Here is a 25,000-nt window from a genome sequence, read left to right on the forward strand (position 1 = left end):
AGTCATGAATCCATCCGGATTAAATTCTGAATTTGATACCTACAGGATGCACTAAGAGCATTTGATTTTTACTTAGGCAGGCAAAGTAAGGATCAACTATCTTTAGATTCTTGCTAAAACAGAACTATTTTATTCAATACCTTATTAGCGCCTTTTTTACCCATATTGTTTTTCTAAGTATTCATTGCATAAATATATACAGTTTGCTTTGAATTAAAGCAGAATAGCTTTAATTTTCACTGCTAGAACTATAAGCTGAAAAAAATTTAATTGAATTTACAAAAGCGAATAAAATATAAAAGCCAGCTCTTCTTTTGGTTACAGTAAATATAAACACAGTAAAATTCTTAATTTACAAAATGAAATAAGGTAAAACCATTTTATATACGTTCTGCCTCACAAATAGAGTATACAAAATATACTAAACACATATTTAGCAGTCAGCTACAACATGTGACTTCCTTATAGCTAGAATACAAAATAAAGATTACTATCCAAGGATTACTGGATTACTATCTGGGTTAGTATCCAACATGCCACTACACAGTAATTGATAAAATAATAGAGAACAAGACATACTGCCTGATTCTCCTTGCAAAGTTAACCCTGCTGTAAAGATTAAAAATGGAAATTGAGCCTAATCTCTTATGTCTCTCTGTTGCGATGTTTCTAGCAGACACCTGAGGTTTGGAACACCCCAGGGTGAGCTGAGGTCATGCAGTATCTACCTCAGTGTAGACTTTACTGAATTTGAATACAACTATTAGGACCCACAGGCAACAAGGTGCTTCGGTCTCCATCTAAATTTAACTGTATTTGTTCTTATTTGTTTGGGAGATATGTTGCAAGGGAATGCAGGGTCATTTAGAAATTACTTTTATCACTGAAAAACATTTGAACGGTGTCTTCTGAAAGGGGGAGAAAACCCATTCATCCCTTTTAAGGCAGCACAAGTAATTGTGTGCCTTGAGATTTAAGGGACCTTTAATAAGGTTGGGTTTTTCACTTAGTATCTTTTTTCAAACGTTTCTAGTGTTGAAGAGACCTTCTGAAGTCCATTTAAGCTTCCAATTTCAGATATTTTCTTCAGAATTGTGACTAATTTTTTTGATGGAGGTCTTCAATATTTTTAATCATGATATAATACCACATTAATCACTTCCAGATGCCATAACACTATTATTACAATATTCTGTCCCCTGTGTTGCTCCCAATAAATTGCATTTTGTGCACCGGTATACCGAGCATATTCCTTCATCCGTGGTGTCCCTCGAGGGTCCGTACTGGGACCAATGCTATTTAGTATCTTCACCAATGACGTAGCCGGTGGGATTGAGCGTACCCTCGGCAAGTTTGCCGACGACACCAAGCTGAGCGGTGCGGTTGATTCAGTGGAGGGAAGGGATGTCACCCAGGCGGACCTTGACAGGCTGGAGGAGCGGGCCCAGGTGAACCTCATGAGGTTCAACAAGGCCCAGTGCAAGGTCCTGCACCTGGGTCAGGGCAAACCTCAATAGTCAAAATCAGTACAGACTGGGGGATGAAGGGATTGAGAGCAGCCCTGCAGAGAAGGACCTGGGGATACTGGTGGATGAAAAATTAGATGGGAATCGGCAATGCGCACTCACAGCCCAGAAAGCTAGTTGTATCCTGGGCTGTATCAAAAGAAGCGTGGCCAGCAGGTCAAGGGAGGTGATTCTGCCCCTCCACTCCACTCTCACGAGACCCCACCTGCAGTACTGCGTCCAGCTCTGAGGTTCCCAGTAGAAGACAGAATTGGACCTGTTAGAGCGGCTCCAGAGGAGGCCACAAAAATGGTCAGAGGGCTGGAACACCTCTCCTATGAAGAAAGGCTGAGAGAGCCAGAGTTGTCCAGACTGGAGAAGAGAAGGCTCTTGAGAGAACTTACTGTGGCCTTTCAGTACTTAAAGGGGGCTTGTAAGAAAGATGGAGACTTTTTACCAAGGCCTGTAGTGACAGAACAAGGGGCAACATCTTTAAGCTAGAGGAGTTTAAGTTTAGATTGGATATAAGGAAGAAATCTTTTACAAGGAGGGTGGTAAGACACCGGAGCAGGTTGCCCAGAGAAGTTGTGGATGCCCCATCCGTGGAAGTGTTTGAAGTCAGGTTGGATGGGGCTTTCAGCCACATGATCTAATGAAGAATATCCCTGCCCACGGCACGGGGGTTGAACTAGATGATCTTTAAATGTTCCTTCCATCCCAAACCATTTTATGATTCATTGCTATGACTTTCTTTCGATGCTTAAAAAATTCTGACTACAGAACTTTTTTTTTTTTTTTTTTACCAAATGAGTTCAGTTCCTTTAAGGGTGGTGTCCAGGTTGTTTTTATTACATTTCTGTGGTTGGAGTGCAGCCACTGTACAAACAGGGAGGATAACAAGAAATATCCATTAAAAATGTACCACACATTATTAAGATACTAGTTCCTCTTGTGCTGTAATTTTTTAGTATTGAGGACCTCTTTTTTGGAAGGACAGTTCAAAGATTATTTTAATGAGTAATCTGTGGAAGAATTAATAGCTTAGAAGACTAATCAGGATACAAAATTTTCATTTTTGTCAACTATCCTTTCTTCCAGATCAACAGTAAATCAAGACCAAAGCCAAGCAGTTCAGTTGTCCACACAAAAATAAATTTCATAGACTTTTCTGTCAGCAGCTTAAGAGTACAGCTCATAGCAAACACTGCCATACAAACAACTCTTTCTGGAAGTGTAAGCACAAGGAATAACACATAGGCTCTTGAAACTAACATTTCTCTCAACTCTAGAGTTTGTTTTTTGAAATCAAAGGTTGAAAAGCAAACTTGAAGCATGTTGGTTAGAGATGTAAGGGATCTTACATTTATAGTATTTTATGTATGTTTTGAGGAGGAATCAACTATACAAAATATATAGGAAAATCAACCCTCTTTTTTTTTTCTTTTCCATAAGCAAAACAAGATTTGAACACCCACCTTTTAAGTTGCTGAATACATTCTTACCTTGAAGACTTTCAGTATTGTACAGTATATCCCAAGATATTTATTGTACACAGAAAGCAAAATATTCAGATTGGTATTTGTAAGTAACTAATATGAAAATATGTATGTGTCCATGTGTTTCAATAGATCGATATATATTTAAATGTATTTATTTGCAAAATTCTACATTACCATTTTGTTATACAATGGGAGCAGTGTACTAAGGACAAATTCCCATGTGAAGTGCTGAGTATTTAAACATAAATTCTGAAGGAATATTTATATATGCCATGTCTTTTTATTAATAAACATGCTATTCAAATAAATCCTAACAACAGGTCATAGCCTAGCGATTTCTGACTTCTGATCAAAACTTACTTATCTACTACATAATTGGAATCTGTATTTTAACAAAGATTAGTATGGTTCCTTGATGGACCAGTCCTGGGTTCAGAACTAGTCAGTATTTTTTATTAATGATATAGAAGACAGACTAGAGAGCATGTTTATTAACTTCACAGATGTCAACAAGATGGGAGGTAATGCAAGCATATTGGTGAAGATGATGAGATTTCAAATATGTGGCAACTTGAGAAAATCCAGGTAGAGGTTTAGAAAAGCCTGTTATATGAAGAAAGGCTGAAAGAACAGTGTCTTAGGTTACGGAAAGAGCAACAGGTCAGATGCTGGAGTTAAAAATTAATACAGACAGTGAAGCACTGGATCAGGTAGCTTGGGGAGCCTTGCAGTCCCCATCCTTGGGGGCCTTTATGAAGAGGTTAGACACACATCTGTGAGAACTGAGTTCAGTCACTGCTAATTCTGGTAGAATAAAGGTCTGATGATCTCTTAGCAAGTATTATTACTACATCATGTCCAAATGTCCTCATCAAAATGGCTGTCTCCTATTGAACAAGTGCTGGCAAGCTACACCTCTACCTGAGCTCAGGACTAACAAGGCAGTGTAACAAACGGAAGGTGAGGAGATGCCTGCAGCAGCAGCAAAGATAAAATATGGCAATATTTTATTTCAAATAAATTATTTCAAAGAACTTTTTGGTAAAGTTATAAACAAATGAACATACTTATTTCCATGGATCACCTTCTTTACAATTGGTGGATCTACTGTTATAAAAGAAAATTTTCCTTGTACCCCAGCACTTTCAAAATGAAACTCTCTGTGAGAGAACTTTGTAATATAAAAGAAGGATTCCAGTAACTTGCAGAGCTGCCTGCTCATCGCAATACATTACTTCTTCCTTACTCATACATCACAGGACATGAAGTTCCTCTGTCTCTGCGTCTGCCTCAAACATTCATTTTTCCACATGCTTTACAGTTTTACATGGAGATTTTTCTCCCACTCCTGCAACTGGCAAACTGCAACTTCACGTTCTCATGTTCTCAAATGTATATACTACATCCTTAAAGACATCATCATTTGTAACGTTTAACTGGAACGACTGCCAGGTGCCAAGAGACAGGTAACAGTTGCTGGACACTTAGAGAGGCCTCATGAAGACTGTTTGTAGGCTGCTGGAGAAGAGCTCTGAGGCTTCAAAGGAAAAAGAAAGATAACAGGACAGGCAGCTGAGGGATAAATATATACTAGGAAGGAATGTATAAAGTAACTTCCAAATATTTAGAGATGGAGCCAAATTCCCAAAGCTTACAATAACTTGTTTGATACAAGGTGAACTTGTCTTCGGAGTTTTGCACAAGATAAGCCTGATCCTGCCTTGGGAAAACTTGTTTAGTATAATAGCTACTAAGATCCTGCCAAATTCTAGGCAACAGCAACAAAACAAGTGTTACATTCAACTTTTAAACATTAGAACGTGTGCTGTTGCTGACAAGAAAACAACCAGATCCTATAACCAAGTACATGATTTCTTAATTAAACTAAGTTGAGCTGGTGTCAACAAGGAGAAAAGATACTTGATAAAATATTCTCAATTATGGATAGCATGTTTTCTACAGAGGTTTCACGTCACATCAGCTTTAATGTAAGGGGATACCGAATCCAGCAAAACAGCAGTGAGAACGCAGGACAACAAAATATAAATAATTACAATAAACAAGGTTTGGATTTGATTAGTAGAAATAGTGCTTATTCCAGGCTTTGAATAGAAAATACTTTTCTTTGGAAAAAATACAGTGTCAGACAATGCCTTTTATAACCATCAGCACTGAGTTACTACAGAGACCCTTCCCTCCTTCCAAACCAGAGATGTAACAATTTAAGTTTCCCTGTATTTCTTCCATCCAATTCTAAGGAAGGAAAAAAAAGAATTAGTTCATTTCTCATTTGTATATGTAAAAAAGGAAAAACAAATGCAAGGGGTTTGGTGTTTAATTCTGAAAGTTGCCAGGGAAGTGCCACAACCCATCCAGGATTCCCAGTGGAACAAACTGCCATTTAGATCTGGGTCCTCTAAACATTGTTGCCCATACCCACCCAAAATCTTTAATGTTCTGCTAAAATCATTTAAGGTAAAGTGCTGTGGGACGTCATGATCGAGAGAGATGCAGTCTCTCAGACACTTAAGTCAATGTAATGACTGACACTGAAAAGACTTTGCTTTTGGCTTTGTACTGAAGAGGGTGTAGATGTTGAGAGAGAAAAGCTGCCTAGGTCAATGTGCTTACTGTCAGCTTTGTAGCCAAGCGCATGGTTTGCAGCAAGTCATGTAATTTTTTAAAATCTTGCAGTGCACACAGGGGTTGCAATAATCAGTCTGAAATCTTGAAAGGGTGATTTTTTTTTTTTTTTTTTTTTTTTTTGGCTGGGTTGCAGCTGAAAGTATTTTGCATTGCTATGGTAACTTAGGCACCTAGTAACCCTATGGAGTTTTTTTACATTGGTATTCAATGGCACAAAGGGCAACAAATTAGATCATGTCTTGAAGTCCCTCCCAGGCTTATTTTCTATGAGACTAATTTTGATACTATTGACTCACTAGCTTTCCTAGTGACTGCATGTAGAAGTATATAAAGATGATGAATTTTCTGGAACTCATCTGAAGAAAGTTTTCCCAAGGGAATCTTTGGGACCGAAAGATTTTTAAGCCATATGTGGTATGACAGCCTATGTTGATTATTTCTTTTAAGATTTCGTTTGCCTGTTAAATTAATAAAGATTTTTAAAAGTTAAATAAACCAAAACAAAACTTGGTAGCTGTCAATCAACTCCCACCATTTCCCAAAACAAATGATGTACAGTTTGACCCATTCTTCCTCACAGTTCTGTAGAAAGCCTTAAGCCCACAAACATTACATCTTCAAAACCAATTGGTTGTCTGCAGATATTCTTCCAACTGTACTATTTCTCCACTATCTTTACCTTCCATTACATTGACCATGCTTCAGTACATGAAAAGAACAAAACAGAACATTATATTTGTGTAACACAATATCTTTTATAGAACTCCACATTTCCAGTGTAACTTTTAATGTTAGACATCTGCAATTTTTATTTACATTTTTACTTATTACCCAGACTGTCCTCAATTGTTTTGTGCTGCAGGCATCCTAAAGTACACGTGCAATTTTGATTCAGCTACACAAAGTGTTCCGTGTATACTTTGGGAGAAGATATTAAAAAGATCCACAGCTACAGAATTCTTCAAACTGTGGAAGTCTGAAAATTTTTGGATCCATCTCAAAAAGGTAAGCTACAAAAGCACAAAGAATACTGTGGCCAAACTAATTCCTTCTGTACATTTGAAGTATTTGAAGAACATTTTTAATCTGTATTTTTATCTGAAGTGTCTTGGCTTTCTAAAGACTTTTTTTTGTGATAACATCTAACATTATATAAAATATTTTGCTAGTTTAACCTGTTGGAAGACATATTATTTACAACTTCTATTTCTCCCTGACTTAATATTTTTAAAGCTGTGACTTCCATTACACTTTTCCACGAAAATATTTTTCACCAAATATTATTTGGTAAAATTATAATCACTATATTACAGAGGAGTAACTGACCTGTTTGTTTGTTGTTTTTTTTTTCCTTTTTTTTTTCTTTTTTTCTAGTAGATCTGGACTAGTATTTCCTCAGGAAGAACTGTATCTCATCTTGCCAGTACAGCTCTAGGTCTGTAGGATATCCTATAGCAGTTTAAAAAGAAAAGCTCTCCTTTCCAATCCACTGTTTCAGATCTAGAAGTTTTATATTTATGCTTTGGTAGGCAAATGGAGACAAATCCTCAAATCCTACAGTATTTTCAAGATATCTAATTCTATTACTTTGTTTCTTTACAATTTCACGCTATTATGAAAAGTTTATTAATTTTCTTAAGTAGAAGTGAACTGTTTATTGACGTGAATATGTACAGCCATTTAGGGAGATACTAATCCAAATATTGAGAAGGGGAAGAAAGAGTATTAGACAAGTAATTAAATACAAATTCAGTAATGCTACAACTGTCACAGAATCCATTATTATTTTTCCTTGAAGATCAGGAATCACTTCCCCATGTATTTATCACATACACTGAAATGCTGAAGAAGTGCTATTATTTCTAGATAAAATAATGCCTATATGCAAATCTCTAGCTTCAAGCAAGAAAGAGAGGAAGATCCTACTGTCATAGCTGAGGGTGCGCTACCTCATTTCACTAAGGAGAGAGTGAAGCTGCGCCATCCTGGTGGAAGAAGACTGGAAACGTGATGCCTATAGAAGCACTGCTCCTCAATGGGGGTGTTTCTGGATGTGCTTTGTCAACCTGCCACTTTCAAATTACACCCTTCCACGCTGGGCCTTCTAAAAGCCATGCTGAGAAAAAGGAAGTAGCAACCTCTTCTTCTCTTAAATGCAACACTGAAGTACAAAAAATACCTTCAAAATACACTTCGTATCATATCTATCATCTTATCCATCACCAAGGATTTCAAATCTACCATGGTGGAGTTGGGAGTTGCACTGACTCGGTGATGGAAAGTAGAGGCAACAGCCCTAGCTGGCAGGCACTGCTGCAGACTCTGACAGGAGATAAGAGTGCGCTGGAATAATTAATTAGGCCACTAAAGTTTGTCTTCTTTAGTTCATCACTAGAGGAGATGGTGTGAGATGGAATTAATGATCAATGGTCACAAAGTGCCTCTGGCGCATCAAGTAAGGTGTAGGAGCAAGTAAGAATGTGCAAGTCTATTATTACTTTTCCAACCTCCAAGACTAGAGACTTGCTTTCCTATTTATAATAGGTGTTAATAAAATTTTATCAGTCACTGTAAAAGAAGCTAGCGTTCTTCATGCCTTCCCTTCAATTATTTTAAGATAAAAGGTGAGCCCCTCAGAAAGAAAAAAAAAAAAATCACAAACCCCATCGTTACCAACTGCACAAACCTGATCTTGTAAACACAACTTTTCTTTTGTGATACCTTAAAAAGATGTAAACTCAGCTGTTGCTGTATGTTATTTGTAAGATCCATCCCTTCAGGGAGCACCTGATATGACTTCGCTGGTCTCTGTAAAACAAAATCCAGAGCATCTTTCTCCTTGAGCTTGGTTGCGAAAAAGCTAGGTTGCTTCTGCTCACTCTCTCATTGTTTTGTCTTTATGGAAACACACTCTAGGATCACAGGATAATTCAGGTCAAAGGGGCCTCAGGAGACCTCTAGGTCAACGTCCTGCCCAAAGCAGGGACAGCTACAAGGTCAGACCAGGTTGCTCAGGGTTGTACCCAGTTGGGTCTTGAAAACCTCCAAGGATGTAGACTGTACAACTTCCTTGGCAACCACCCCACTCACTGCCTGACTGTCCTCATGAGCAAAGAGTTCTCTATACCCAGGTCTGAATCTCTCATTTTAGCTTAATGCCCACTGTCTCTCAGTCTACCACCACAGCGGAGAGCCTGGCTCTGTCTTCTTGCTAATCTCCCCGTCGGTACTGAGGGTCAGGTCCCCTCAAAGCCGCCTCTTCTGGCTGATCAAGCTCAGCTCCCTCAGCCTCTCCTCACAGGGCAACTCCTCCTGCTTCCGACCATCTTGGTGGCCTTTTCACAAACTCGCTCCAGTTTACCGCTGTATCTTTTATATTTGAGGTGCCAAAACTGGACACAGTATTCCAGGTGTGGTCTAATGAGTACTGATAAGGGGGGGATAATCATTTCCCTCAATCTCTTGACCCTCTGCTGTGCTTAATACAGCCCAGGACACTGCTGACCTTCTCAGCTGCCGGGGCACGCTGCTGGCTCCTGCTCACCTCGCTCTCTGCCAATACCTCCGGCGCCTTCTCAGCAAAGCAGCTTCCCAGCCGGGCCATCCTCATCTGCATCATTGCAAGGGGACCTTCCTTCCTCAGTGCAGGGCATGGCATTTCATCAAGTTCCTCCTGGCCCAGTCCTTCAGCCCACGCGGGTCCTCTGAATGGCAGTCCTACCCTTACGCATATCAACTGTTCCCCCGAATTTGATGTCATCTGCAAACCTGATGAGAAAGAGGTCCATCCTCCAGGACATCAATAAAGATGTTAAACAGAACAGGTCCCAGCATATTCTTATGTCCCAGGAGAAATGACAGAATACCCAGGTATTGCAAATGGAAGGCCAGAGTAAAAGGTAAGAACAATTATTAATTGGATGTGAAGATCTAGCATGAATATGGCAGAGGAAAGCTACTCTGAGTGCCTATGTATCTCTAATAACAGAGGGGAGGGGGACAGCAGGCAGATACCCGTTGTTATCTGAAAATCTGAATTAAGTGAACACATGATGCTATTTTAAAGAGAAGAATATGCCACAAGCTATATAGAGCGTCTGAAAAGGAGGTACAAAGGATTAAGAAGGCAGTTTAATGTCAAAAATCCTAAAAGAAAAGGTGATTTTATCTCTGTCTCTTGGATTTTAGGGGAATATAGATAGCAGAAAATATTAAGACATTACACTTTTATTAACAGAAAAAAAAACCCAAGCCTTTTTAAAAATCACTTAGAAGCTTATTGGTTAACAGGGCATTCCCAATTAGTCCTGCCACAACTGAGAAAATATTTCCTTGCTTGTATTTGCACAGATAAAAAGGTTCTGGATTTCAATATTAGCAATTTTGCTAAGGTTGTAGACTACTAAGACTGTACAAATTTTCAAAGATCTAATAAAAGGATTTCAGATCTGGGAGGACGCCTTGTCTTATCTGGAAAAAAAAGATTTTAATGAACTAAAATTGAGAAATAGGGCTGTAAGCAGTCACGAGAAATATCAGATGGAGATTAGGAGTGATTAGGAGTGACTGAAGGCAGAATAAGAAATGAGGGAAAGCCAAAGACATGAAGACAAATGGTTTCCTGGGATGAAATCCAGATCTCATTTAAGTCAATGGCAAAATTCCCCTTGACTTCATTAGGGCCATGATTTCACTTGTGAAGTTTATTCACAGCAGAAGATGTAAGTGAAATACGCAATGCATCTGACAGAACGCTTGGGGAAAAGGGGGAATAACCAAAGGTGATACACAGAGTGAAACACGTATTTTTCTACTAGACAAATGAGGCGGAATAACAAATTCATGTGAGAAACTTCAAAAATCTAACTCATACTAAAATTAGACGTAAAGATCTGCCAGTAATAAAACCAGTTAGATGAAGGAAGAACAAAAGATTATTTCACAACATGGAGGTAGGTTAACAGCGAGAATTCTCTAAGATCCTACATTTGATTTCTACTTTGAATATAATTATGAATACCCCAGAAGAAGATATAAACAGAGGTAACAACACAATGTATTTAGATTAGTCGTATGTAAAAATGTGATAAAAATAACAAAGCTGACAATCCATGGCACATCAATTTACTGTTGACAAATAAAAGAAAGAAAATAGACTACCCATATACATCTATCTACTGTAACCACTTGGGAAATATGTTATTACAAATCCTTCAATGGTGCCTCTGCTTAAGAAGTCAATCACAGTACGTTAGACTAAGTAGGAGAGAATAATGACAGTGACAATAATACAAAACACGTTTATGTATTTATAGTAGGCCCTCACTTCAAGTCATATGTTCAATGTACTTGACTACCTTTTAGCTATTAATCACTCATCTCAAAAACAATATAGCAGAATCCAGAAAAGAACAACAGAAGTGACCTATGGCATGGTAAATACATCTGTAGGAGGAAATACTAAAAATTATAGGAATACTTTGAATTGATTTAATTTAGCTGCCAATGAAGTCAACACGAGAAGAGTAGCGGGCTGGAGATATAAGTAAAAGTGATACACTAGAAATATGGAAATAAGGAAAACATAGGAAAAATCAAATGTTCACCTTACTCATACTTAAGGGTCACCCAATTTAATATGGCATACTTATGATCATTTTATCACTACAGTTAACTCACTACTAATTTCTTCTAACAATAAAAAGAGCTACTGCTAAAGAAAAGTTTTTAAAATCCTCAGTAAGCTACACAGCTAATGAGCTGTGTTTTTTTAATTTATTAACTATTTTAACACGATTAAAATATGTCAGTAATCAATAATTTTGAGATGCCACCTGCCATTACTCTACAGGAAAATGTTTTAACAGATATTGACCCTCACACTGCAGAAGCCAGCCAGCCATTAATTCACGGAGATTAGGAGCAAACCTCTCCTTTTTCCTTTCTATACCATAGGCACCTCCCAACACAGGGATGATTTTGTGCTGCTTATCTACAAAATACACAATACATTTGTTCCTAAAGTGGCTGGAGATAGTGTTTGGTGCTACTTGCCCTACCAGTTCGGTCTTGCCCAAGCACATCAAAATACAAACTCGTTCACTTTAAATTAGGGACAGCTAGAACTTGCAGTTTCTATTCTGAGCAAAGTTTGAAAATGGACATTGGTGGCAAATCAGAATGAAAAGGAAAACAGGCAAAACAAGTTTTTTGAAGAATTTCAGATTCATAGTAATAACTCTAAGTTGAAAAAATGTTGAAAATAAAAAAAAAAAAAAAAACCAACCCAACAACCAACATGTCCTCCTCTTCCTTTTAGCTTTACACAAAGAAATAAACATTATACAGAGAAATATCTAGAGAATAAATTGACAGATTTGTTGATACCCAGATGACAATTTCATTACCCTTTAACAATAAAAAAAAAATTGTTGATTAAAAATGGGTAATGAAAACATACAGATTTTTTTCCTTAGATGATGAAACTGATAATTAAATTGACTAGGTCTTCATGCTAGTTTTTGTTTTGTTTTGTTGGTTTTTTGTGAGGTTTGGTTTTTTTTTTTTTTTTTTAAAAACTTGGCAAGAAAATGCCAAGACAGTAAATAGGGATACCCTATCTGCAATGATGTATTATCAGCTATGAAAGTTAATAATAGTTACTACAAAATAATCAGATAAAATCTTTGAACTGTAGATAAAGAAAGGATCTTTCTCGAAAATCAACATATTAACAATATATTTTCTTTAAATATCAAATGAGGCTCAAAACTTATGCAAAATTAGCCCTTCTTACAGGATCAAAATTTTTAGGAATCAAGTTCTGATTAAGAAGATGACATTAACATAGATTTTCTGATTCTAATGAGTCTTACTAAAATTCCCATCCTTGACATTGGCTTGCTCCCTTTGGTATCTAAATAAATGTATTTTCTCTGTGATAGAACCACAAAAAAGTAGAAACTTGACTAGAAATTAGCTTAGGGCACAGGCCTCTCAAGTCTTTCAAACCGTCAACTGTATCTAGTTCAAACGTCAAAAGTTAACATCCTAAACAAAGAAGAGGATTAGGGAGAAAGAGCACAGAAGTTTTTAATGTAAAAATTCAAAGGAAAATTACAAAGTGCTAGAGATTTGAGTGTCTGAATATTCTGGGGGTTGTTGAAGAACCATCGAAAAAGAGCAAGCCTGGAAACAGCAAAGTTTAAGAAAAGAGGCTATGGATCTGGCAGGCTCTGTAGTATCTAATGGTTGGGAAGTTTTAAAAAGTGTACCAGTTACACAGAAACGTAGCAGGAACAACTAAATATCTCAGTGTTAGTTGTGGGTTAGAGCAGGCAAATGTTCTCTGTGCAAAATGTGGAAAGGTATTCAATGATCCAGAAAAAGCTGAGCGAGAATTTGGACGGTACTATGTGTGGTTTTTATACATCTTCATACAAATACAGGCTATACAAAATTGTTTTTCTATTTCTGTTGAAAACTTTTACATCAGTAAAACTCTGCTATCTTGGAAAACATATAGCTGATCAGATAGATAGTGTGGGACAAAAAGGCTGAAAATAATATCCTTTTACTAACACTTCCAGCACACTTTTATGAGATTTTATAAGCTAATCATCAACATTTGTCCACAGTGGCACCTAAACATTTTGTTCTAATGTAGCAGTAAGGGATTAAATAGCATTACACTTACACCTAAGCATGGTACATTTTTTCTTCTGGAACTGTCTTCACTGAAAACGTTGATCGATAGGTATGCTTGATGGGTATGTTTCAAAATTTTCAGCAGGGTGCTACCAAAGTATTTCCTTTTCATACGCTAAGTTTCTTGGAGCATTGATCTTTTATTTTATTTTTCAATGTTTAAGAGCTAGGAGTTGACGTGATGACTACCTTTACCTGCTAGAACAAGCCTGGAGAATGGCCAGCCCTTCGGTGTGTTTTCTGCTGAATAGCTGATGGCAGCATTTAGCAAGTAGAACCACACGTCACACTCAGCAGGGACAAATGGGTCAAACTGACCCATGTAAGACTGTCTGCACTGCCCTAGCTGACATTTCTCACATTAGCTGAATCTTATGCTCACTATATATTTTTTCTGTAAGGCTGAGTTTCATTCAATGTTAAAAATAAGAGTGCTTAAACATATTTAGCTATGACAGCTGTTCCAGGTTGCAAAGTAAATGGACAATTCAGCTAGCCTCTATTAAGACATAGCATACATGAAAATCTTACTTTTTCCAGATTTATCATAAGAATTGAAGAAAATAGGGTTGGAAGGGACCTCAAAAGATCATATAGTCTTTTCATCCCCTTCTGCTACCCCAAAGTAGGATCATTTATACCTAACCCACTTCTGACCACTTCTAATTTGTTCTTAGAAGCCTCGGGTATCAGCGGTTCCACAGTCTCACTGTGCTGGTACACATATCGGCACTGAATTATCCTACAGTCAGAAAGGTTGTATTTTTTCTTGGTGTCTATCCTAACTCTTCTTGCTAAAATACTAATCAATTATTTCTTGTGCTGTTCCCAATGGACAAGGACGAGTTCATTCCCATCTTCTCTGCACAGTATTCTGAAGACTGTCATCATTTCCCCACCCAGTTTCTCTCTTCTCAACAAACCTAATATTTTTAGTCCTTCCTCAGTCTTCAGAAAAGGCCAGTCAGAAGAACTGGGTGGAGGACAGAGCTTCCTTTTACGTACGACATTCCTGTTAAGTATGCTCACACAACCACATGCCTTTGTCAGCACACATGCAGTTGGTGACCTGCTACAATTACTACAGTCTTAAGAACGACTACGTATCCAGTCATCACCACCTCATATTGACACCAGTGATTGTTCTTACACGTAACACTTCTAACTTTTCTCAGAACATTTCACCAAATTGTTAACAACATGTGAATACTAATCATGCCTCCCATTTTTATGCTACTAGAGAGTTAAGATTTAGACATGAAGAGCAACATGTCTGAAGAGTATGTTCTATCAGTGTGGCCACTGCAAGAAAACACAAGTATAGTCTGCCTGCAGACTGAGCTAATTAAGACGTATCGGGGATATCACAGAGCCTGGGTTAACGTATCCTGCCTCTTCACCGCATACTTTGGCCTGTGCTTAACGCAGACTCCTGCTTCACAGGGCAGTATATTCCAGCTGAATGAAATATATTCAGTGCGATACATTGTTCGTTACTACTTCTGTAAATGTCTAGCTACAAAACAAAAAAATACATGTTTTAAATTATAATTCTAGTAACTCCAGACGGATACAAAAGCATGATTATTTCTTTCATGATGCCGTGAATAAAAGGGCATGCATAGTAACAGAACACTACTTGATGGGCGCTCATCTCAAGGTATTTCACGGCTACCAGTCATGGTTTACCTTTTGGTTTAATGTACCTATAGGGCAGTCTAATGCCAGCTGGCATTGTGTCAAACACTTCTCTGAACAAAGCCTGATGCTATTCTACATGGGGACAGTAGTGTAAGTAATATACAGCTTCCCTTCGAACTACATCTGAAGACACTTTTCAAAAATTAAACAATTCAATTACTAACTAAAGACTGCGAGAGTTTGGGGCAGGGATTTGAAAATCCTTTTTGTTTTGGCTTTGTACAGCACTTATCACAACAAGGCCCTCAGTCCATCCTTTAATACCGTACTATAAAAATAAACTACAACAGTTTAGCTGAATTTAGCTAAAATATGTTTTTTCCCCATAAGAAAGAGAAAAGGAAGAAACACATTATATATGTCTACATCTGGAATGCTTCAAAAAAGTGTTAACACCTGCACATGAAAATAAATCCAGAGTAGTTTTATGGAATAGCTACTAGAAAGATGGGGAGAATGGGCAGTTTGCTGTATCAGAAAGAGCCTGTTTGGTCTACCAAAATGAAGATTCAAAGTTCACAGTGTGGTCTCTAGAACACATTTGAGAAACAAAGAGGAAGAGTAAGAAAGACTATGTAAGCTAGGACGTATATCAGTGAAACTAAATTGGAATATATTTAGCCTGGGAATTGGAATGTGGCTTATAATCATCAAAGGAATGAAGTTCCGCAATGGCTTTCAAATTTGAGATGGACTATGACAATTTTAGGAGAGGAACTGTATGACAAGAGGTGCCCACAACATGACTCTCATTTCCTGTGTTCTTAGAACAAGAAGAGATAAAAGCTCTGAGAACATTTTTCAGCTATGATGTCTGATAATGCCAAATTTGCAAGGAATGAAGAAAAGGAGGGGAAACATAAAGAAAAATAAAAATCAAGTTGGGGGAAGCCCCTAATTACCCAGAGTACTACTATCACAGCATAATACTGCATCAAAGAAACATTTCCCCTTATCCATCTCAATCAGAAGCTTATGGAAGTCTTTGAAAAGGGTTAGCGAGAGGCCACGATCATACAAAGGCTCTGCAACATCATTAAACCTCTATTAATGGGTACAGTGGAACAAATGAACTTGGTAAGTCTAGGTAAAGGAGGAAGACTACTGGATTTGTTCAGCCTAATTTAAGATACACATTGAATATTGTTGTTTAGTTGGAGAAAACCACTGGAATACCTGCAGTTATAACCCTAACAGGGACTCCATCAGGGTCTGTACTACTCATACGCATTCCCAGCACTGTTCTAAATCACAGACTGCTGTTAAATGCCAAGAGTGCATTTTCCCAACTGCACTTTGCCAGAAGATTGTGAACACTGCTTTTGTATATGGGCTTTACCAGGTATAATCACGTCTTTAGTCATCTTGAGATTTGATTACTTTGATGTGACCTACACACAGGGGTTCACCCTGAGATGAAGCCTTTCTATAAACTATTTAAAAAAAAAAAAAGTGCATTGAAATTTTTAGTCTTTTAAAATGTGTAAAGTGCCTGGAGTTTTCTACAAATTCTGAAGACTAAATAATAGTCAAATAATAACACTTCCTCAGCATAATGTCCTATATTTTTCAATGAATCTTTGCTTGGATATATGGATCATAATTTAAGGTACTGGTATAAACATTACCAATTGGATATAATTGTATGTTTTTATCTAACTGTTTACACGACATGTAAATGTAAAGACACATTTTGGACATGTTTATTTACAGAAAAATATCTAGAGAGTCCACTTTCAAAAACTTTGGCTCCTAATCTTACAGTTACTCAAAATCCAAGTGCAATCAACAAAAGTGGAAAAAATTCATAACTGTATGTGCAGTTTTAGAAATACACGTTAATGGCACTATCATCTCAGCTTTTGTGTTGTACAAAGACAGAAATCTCCTATGAACTAAATTTAAGGGTTACACAACCACACTGCAGAGAGGTTTAGTTGCACAACTTCAAACACATTTTTAACGTCTGTAACAATATTTAAGATGCTGCCTTTTCTTATACAGACCTGTTATGTGAAAAGCATAAATATCTTGCCCACACATTGAGAATTCATGACAGCAGTACCACAAAGTTTTCAGCAAGACAGCTTCCAAAAAGATTCTGTGAAACCCCACAGGAGCCTACCAACTTCTACTAGCCATGCTATGGGGATCTGACACTTTTCAGCTGAAGGCACTATATCTCTGGAGTGATCTTTTTGTCAAGAGCATTGGGAATGTACTATAGAAGAGCAACAATTGGGGCTGGAATAATGTAAAGAAGAAACAGCAACTTCTGATCCAAAGTAAGACATCTAACATTTAAGAAGTTAAAGAGGAAATTATAAAGGACTGGAACATCAGTCTTGAAAGATAAGAAAATTGATGAACAGAAGGAAAATGTAGAGGACAAATGAACTGAAAAGTAAAGTAATGCAAAATAAAAAAGAAAAGGAGAATATAAACATTTAGGAAAATATTCAAGTGAAAAGTTATGTCAATGGGAACGGTGAAAACTATTATTAATCAAAACATCACTGCTTATTTTTCCATTAGCACCCACACGCGAGTTGCTCTGTACGAAAGTAGGGAGGCACAGTCACAACTCAAGAGTGTTTACTATTGCATGATCCATACAATCAGTAAAGGCAAAATAAACTGTAAATGTTAAGAAAATAGTATGATAAAGTGTTGGATTGCTGGACTTGCCTGTCACTTTCAGATGCTTTCCAGCAGTAGACAAAGCCAAAATTATTTCACTGCGTATTCTCACAATAGAGCTTCTTTCAATGGGAATACGCTCAGACAAAAGCTATAACCTTTAAGATCCTGTTTCCTAGCTGTTCTTCTTTCCATATAAAAATAAAAATCAATTGTTGTCACAAAGTCTCTTTGCCCATTATCTTCCTTATGTTAGATTTATGAACAAAAATGTGTGAAATTAAATTATGCAGGCATTAAAATATCATGTGATTAGGTGAAACATTTTTGATGAACAAGGATAACCAGAAATACTGCAATTGCTACCACATTCATGCGCTCAATTACATGCTTCTCACCTATTTAATAATGCTTGTTATATCCCTGTTAATTGATGTGTTTCAAGAGTTTATTTTCTTATACACTATGTCAAGTCTTATACAATGAACAAAACTTGGATCATAGCAGTCTCCTAGAACAGAACAAGCCTCCAAGGTAAATGCAAAGAGATCATGAAATGGGACAATGCAATGATAACAAAAAAAAAAAAAAAAAAAAAAAAAAAAAGAGGAAAGAAGGAAAGACAGGAGATTGGAACATTATGAAGTTAAAGAAACAAGGGAATGAAAGGGATTAAAACTGGAATGATAGGTAACCTACTGTAAGTGGTGTGAAAGCTTAACAGTGGGGGACTGGAATAATCAGATAGGGGAACGACCTGACAATGGAATGCTTTCAAACTGAAGCACCTCAAAAGTAAATGATCTTAGAGCAGAATAATCATATTTGCCTCTGGGAATAAAATTTAAAGATAAAAAAGTTAAAAAAAAAAAAAACAAAAACAAAAAAAAACCAAGTTTGATGATTATGCAGATAGAACTGCAGAGAGAAACGATCCAGTCAGGGCAAGAGTGGGAAAGGTAAAGAAGTAAGGTTGGGAACGACAGCAGAATACAAAGGAAAAGGTGACTGAAACCACAGATGGTTGGAACTCACCTTTTCACAGACAGAACTGAGGACGAAGACTACACTGGATAAGCTCATTTTTCTAATTCATCTCAGATTGACTCTTACTCTTGTTCATCTGGCCAAAAGTTATTCTTTTTTACAACAACCTAACATAACATTTTCTAGAAACAGCTTTAAAGATCATGGGATATATATGTGTCTTGACATTTGGCTTCAAACAATTCCCATCTTACTGAGTACAGCACTACAATAGCTGAACACGAAGAGTCATATATGAGATGAGGATATATGAATTCACTATTTAAGAAGTGACTCAAAAAAATTTTTTGTTTTCAACGTACTTTTTAAAAAAGCAATCAATTAAAATTCTAGTAATTAGAATGACATCCATTATCTCCAGGATTCTGGATTTGCTGTTAGGAACTAGATTATTTTCATAAGTCATTTGAGAATATAAGAGATTAGTTGCATTGTCCTCAGTCTACACTCTCACACAGCATGAGCAGGGAGAAAACCATGACGACAGCCCCCTTCCACAAAACCTCATCAGTAGGATATTTGCTTTCCCTATCTCCTTTGCTAACTCTTCCCACTCCTTATTAAATAAGCTGCAGTGAGTTTTAACAGAATGGCATGACGACCCCATTGTTTCCTATGGCGAGACCACATTTTCTCAGTCTACAATTTTCCGAGTTTTCTGATTACCAATTTCTTTTTGTTTCCTCAACTGCTATGAACAGCTTTGCAGATTAAAATTTCACCTTTTTCCTCTAAGTTTATAAAACGGCATTTTGCATGATCCATTTGCCCAAATATGAACACATGGACAAGAGATGCTCTAAGTGTTCTTGTGATAAAACACCCCGGTCTGTGCCAGTTGCAATAATCACTTAAGTACGATCAATCTAGTACAAATGCACAGACGAACACCAGAAACACAGTTGAACTTGATTTCCATCCCTGAGAGCGAGAACTCTTGAACTTTTAACAGAGGAAAAATAATAGCACAAAGTTGATTTCACTATGATCCCGATGTTCATTTAAGAATCTAAATTTATTGGCTCCAAAGGAACTGACTTTCAAACAGCTCCAAAACTCTTCAGCAGTATACTGGCTATGACATGCCAGTTAAAAAGAAGTTGTGTTATCACTAATGCATGAATTGTCATTATTGTCCCCCTAAGTATCATTGGATGTCTTATCCAATGTTGTTGTTTCTTCAGGGACGATAAACGTTATTCCAAAGTTTCCCACAATCATGCAGCTTTAGTTGCACTTGTTCAGATGCTTGTGCTTTCTTTTTTTACTTCAGAAGTCTGGATTTATACCCCAAAGGTGTGTACTCTGGAGCTTCCAACTAAATCCACGTACAATTATTATGCAAGATTAGCAGCACCTAGTTCTACATAAATAATGATTTTTTGTATATAAAATACCTCCTGTTGTGTTTGTCACTTTGAAACGTGTTGCTCATCAGCTAAAACACCCAGGAATTTTGGAGCAGTAGTCCATGTTCAAAAAATGAAGGAAGAAACAGTCTTAAGTATTGATTTAAATGAAAAGATAATTGTCTGATGTTGATTGTTGACAACTGATATTAGAAAAAATTCGAATTCTGAACAGAACATATATGCCCACAAGAAGTAACGTATTTTCGCAGTGAAAATTTATGTCAAGGGAGCACTTAGTGCCCACATCAACCTACCAGGAATTGGATTTAAAGACCAATCAAAGACAGAACTTGGATTTAATACTGCTGAAACACAGAAAGTAAACCTAGGGTTTGAGATCCCATTAGTGGTATGCTGCGTACTGGATCATGGAATTACCATCTTTCGTCAGACTGGGAATGCAAACTGGGAGGTATGCGGCATAAAATTTCAGATGCTTTACGTAATTATTAATACAGGAGATATCCCAACTACCAGGCCATGGTTATACTGATCACCTAAAACTTAGTGCAGTATTTTTAAGTGTTCAAGAAGTGTAAGAAATGGAGCAGATTAGATATCATTACCCAAGGCAAAAACTGTAAAGCTTTTAAACTGCCACTGCCCTAAATACACTGGCTGGGATTCACTGCACTTAACAAGCACTTAAATGTTATACATTTACTTGAAGTTATGTACCTACTGTCTTTCTCTAGTCAATGAACAGTGACTATTTTCTAAGTAAGCTGACTCACCCACCTATGTTAGATACCCATCCACAGATGGCTGAGTTGATGACTCTAACTGCTCTTACTACTCTGTTTCAAAAACCAGATGTGAAGTATCAGGTTCAAATCCAAAGACTGGAATAATTTCCCCACTTTCTGACACTGAGTAGCTAAGGTATTACAGTAACAAAAATCAATTTCTCTGATAATTTTCTCATGCTCAAAGCACAGAAATACTGACCACTGTACATACACACACACAATTTTCATAATAAGATAAATTTATGCTAAAAAATTAATATGAACATTCTAAAAAAAGAAAGTTCCCCTATCATATATTTATCTGATAAAATGATATTCAGTACAATTCTAACAACCAAATGCCTAACTGATATGCTTGGCTTTGACAGTCACTGGGACTCTTTGCATTTCCTGCTGATGCTCTAATACCAAACAAATGTCTCTCCCTGGAAGCTTGTCTAGAATCCAAACTCTGCCCCTTCCCAACTGAATGCTCTGATCTCTAAATTGCACACAATCTCTTGCCTCTTTCCCTAACACCACGCTCCACTGCTCCTGGCTGCGTGCCAGCTTCAAGATGGCAGGCAACGTAATTGCTCGGCATATTCCCCATCTCCTGGCTAGTACGCTTTCCTGGCAATCAGGAGATGGAGGTTTAATCTACTCGGAGATTAATAGAGCCACCGACTTTATAGGTGAGTGCAGTAAGTATGACCCCCCACAAGAACACTTCTCTAGGGGAGAAACGCCCAGACTTCCTGGGTGAACCTTCTCAGGAAGCTACAAGTAAGTGGATGCTTGTGGCAGTAAAATATATTTTTTTTTCTAGTTTACTAACTATTTTTCATTACCCCCCTCCCGCCATGGGATTACGTAATCTGTGTAGGTAATGTAAAATTTAAAATTTCTCTTCATTGTTTGCCATATTCCTTACTTATTTTACTTCTGTCATGCTTTCCCTATGTTCTTTTCTCATTTTCTTAAGTAACGCTCTTGAACAAAAACGAGGGACCCTGGTCAACGTGGTCATGGAGGCAAGGAAGAGGCCTCTCCTCTTCCTTGGTCCTCTGCCTCCTGCACAAGCCTCTCCCTTCCTTGACTTTTCCTTGCAGATGGCATTCATTCCCTTTTTCATATTCTCGGCTCCCTCAGCAAGGAAAAGGCAAAAATGTCCCAAGTGAGCAGGTATCTAGTCATAGCCTGTATCTTTTGGTTGACAGTTCATGGCCTCACAGAAGCCCACTGATCTTGCACTAAACTTGGTGCAAGGGATGAATGAGCATAACCTCTTTCTCCAGTGGTAGCTCAGGGCATTCTCCTTCCGTTGCTTCAATCTGTCAAGAACTGAGCAACACGTAGGCACAAGTTTCAAAAGAGTCACCACGGCAAGTCCCCAAACTGCCTGTTTTGACAAACAACGTATCATAGAAATGAGAGAGGAAGGCTGAATCTTGAGTTAGGGTGTAACTCAAGTTATTTGCCTTTTTTTATAGGCAAGAATTGCTACAATATGCAGTATTTTAGCTATAAACACAGCTATAAATGTAGCCATATCTACATAATCATATGCACAGATATCTCAGTTTATCCAGCGGAATGGCAGACAGTACATAGGATATGTAAACAGATCTGCCAAACACTTACAAAACAACTTTAATAGCAAGTGTCATTCTTTTCTGTAAAGTAGCTGTTTTTAACACACATGATCTAACTCTTGTTTGCTCTTTAAAGTTTTATTGTCTTGGCATTTTATACAGGAAGAGAGCATTAGCATACTCAGGAGAACTGCTAAAAGTAAAAGGCCTCAAGCTACCCACTGCATGGTTGATAGCATAAAGCATGGGATATAAAAACTTTTGTCTGATTGCTCACTTTACTTGTTTTAGAGTAGTGTTACTCTCAAGAGCATATATTCATGTTCTTTCTACTTCAAGTTTTATTACTTCTTTTGTATTATTTAATACATCTAAAGACACTTCCAAAAGACAAATTTTTCCATTTTGAAAAAGTAATGGTTTGGAACCTGATAAAATACATGAATGTTCACAGTGTATTATTTTCAAAGGCAAGTAGAATAAATGTGCAATAAAACAATTAAATGCATGACAATAAACATTTCTATGTGATCTTAGATATATTAACATGCCAAACAAAAGAAGAAAAACTCGGCAAAATATTTCCCCTAAAAAAGGTCAGAGCAAAATGGATTCTCCACACACTAGAGCATAAGTAAAAGGGGAGTTTGGTCTCAATTACTGTTACTGCTAAATATCCCACTCTAGAAATTAAAATGAACATTAAAAACGTGAAAGAGAAAATGGAATGAAAAAAGGCAAATCGGATCAGCTACCTTAAACACAGAAAAAGAGACCATAATTGTACATACACATTAAAAATCATCCTACAGTAAACTTAAATCTAAGTCTACTTAGATATCATACTGCTAATTATTATATAAATAACCTGGGAAACAATACCTCGAAGATACATGTTTTACTATTTAGTAAACAAGAAACTGCCACGTTTGACACCACTGATTAAGGCCAGGCATTTCTAAAGCTTCAGACACATTTCTGAAATCCACAATACATCAATTTTTAATACTTCCACTCTCTCAGCTCCATTAAAAAGATGGTAGGGGAAAGATTTTAGAGTAATTAATGATATAGTTAGCTGCTAAATATTAATAGGAATCGTAGTCTTGCATAAAATATAACATATAAACCTTGCCAATACAGACGCACCAGTAATTAAACTTGAATATGTAATTACACTGATTTATACGACAGGCAAAAAGTTACACTTTACTGGCTTCTATGTAAACTGTGGGCAACAGTTAAACTTTGCATTTTACGGTTTATATAAATGGGCAATATCTCTACTACAGTTCATAAATGGTTTAGAGACTCATAGGTAAAATTACAACTAATTCCAGCATGAACATTCTGACTATACCTTACAAACCAGGCTGTTAAAATGACCACAATCAGCCTCCCATTACATTCAATGCTTGCAAGCAAGCTGAAGAGGTTTATATTTAAAAAAAAAAAAACCAAAACAAAACCCCCAAACTTACACCAATCTTACTACAAACTAAATGAAGACTCATCTATTGAAATGTTTTAATATAAATGTTTAGTTTCAAACATATAGTTCCAGATGTTCCACTTACCATGTTTCAAAGCCCTTTTGAGTAATATTGTGTCTTAGACTAAGGCATTTTTTCCTGAAAGGTTGCTAACTGCACTTACATGTGAGGCTGAGGAGAGCAGCCCGGACTGCTATTTCCATTACTGTCAATGTGATCCAGCGAACCATTGAGATCTTCATGGACTGCCTGCAGTAAGCCACTGGATGCGTTATTTATCAATCCTGGGTTACTAAGCAATGGTAAACTACTCTCTGCCAGTGCAGCCTAGCAAAATGAAGAGTAAAAATAAAATTATTAGTCCATAGTCATACAAATCACTTCTAAATGTTTATGCACATATGAACGTACACACACAAGGCAGCTCATTTTGGGTGGTTGTAGAGGTGCTCAGAAGGATTTTGTGCATTTTCCCATTATTTTCGCATTCTGAATATAACAGCATCTCTATTCCAGGTTTACTATTTCCCTTACACAGGTTTCATTATTTTCCATTAACAACTATGTTCCGATATTCATAGCACTTTCTAGTTTTACATCATTTTTTGACTTTGAATTACACTTAACCCCTATGCCCTTCCACACAATGTATGGCTCCTTTATAATGCAGGCAGCTGCTATACTTTAAAAAATGACCAGAACTTAACTCAAAATAAAAAAGTCCTGACATTTGCCTCTTCTGCATAAAAATTATATATTATAATTAAACTTTAAAGTTTTTGCCATGAGCACCATGTTCCCCAACACTATGATGTGAAATCATTTATGACAGCTTGGATAAATATTAATGCATATCCACATGCATTTGCAAAAGCTTCTATCAATCTAACATTTGCAGCAAAACTGAGTGTTCCAGATTTTGCCACAGGGTGTCCTTCTTGCTTCTTCACATCAAAAGTAGCATGAATAAGAACTAGTACTTCTTGCAGTGCTAGGTAATACAACTTACTTGGATGATAAACCCAAG

At 37.1% G+C, this 25,000-nt stretch overlaps 1 protein-coding gene across 1 annotated transcript in view; it reads right to left on the reverse strand.

Moving 5' to 3' along the window:
* FOXP2 (forkhead box P2) overlaps nt 1-25,000 on the reverse strand; it is a 437,299-nt gene that overhangs the window by 7,704 nt on the left and 404,595 nt on the right. The window contains exon 19 of the mRNA XM_030015359.2: nt 24,137-24,300. Coding sequence (XP_029871219.1) covers nt 24,137-24,300 — 164 coding nt within the window. The remainder of the gene's footprint in view (nt 1-24,136; nt 24,301-25,000) is intronic.

The sequence above is a fragment of the Aquila chrysaetos genome, chromosome 5 (genome assembly GCF_900496995.4).
Source record: "Aquila chrysaetos chrysaetos chromosome 5, bAquChr1.4, whole genome shotgun sequence".
Classification (NCBI taxonomy): domain Eukaryota; kingdom Metazoa; phylum Chordata; class Aves; order Accipitriformes; family Accipitridae; genus Aquila; species Aquila chrysaetos.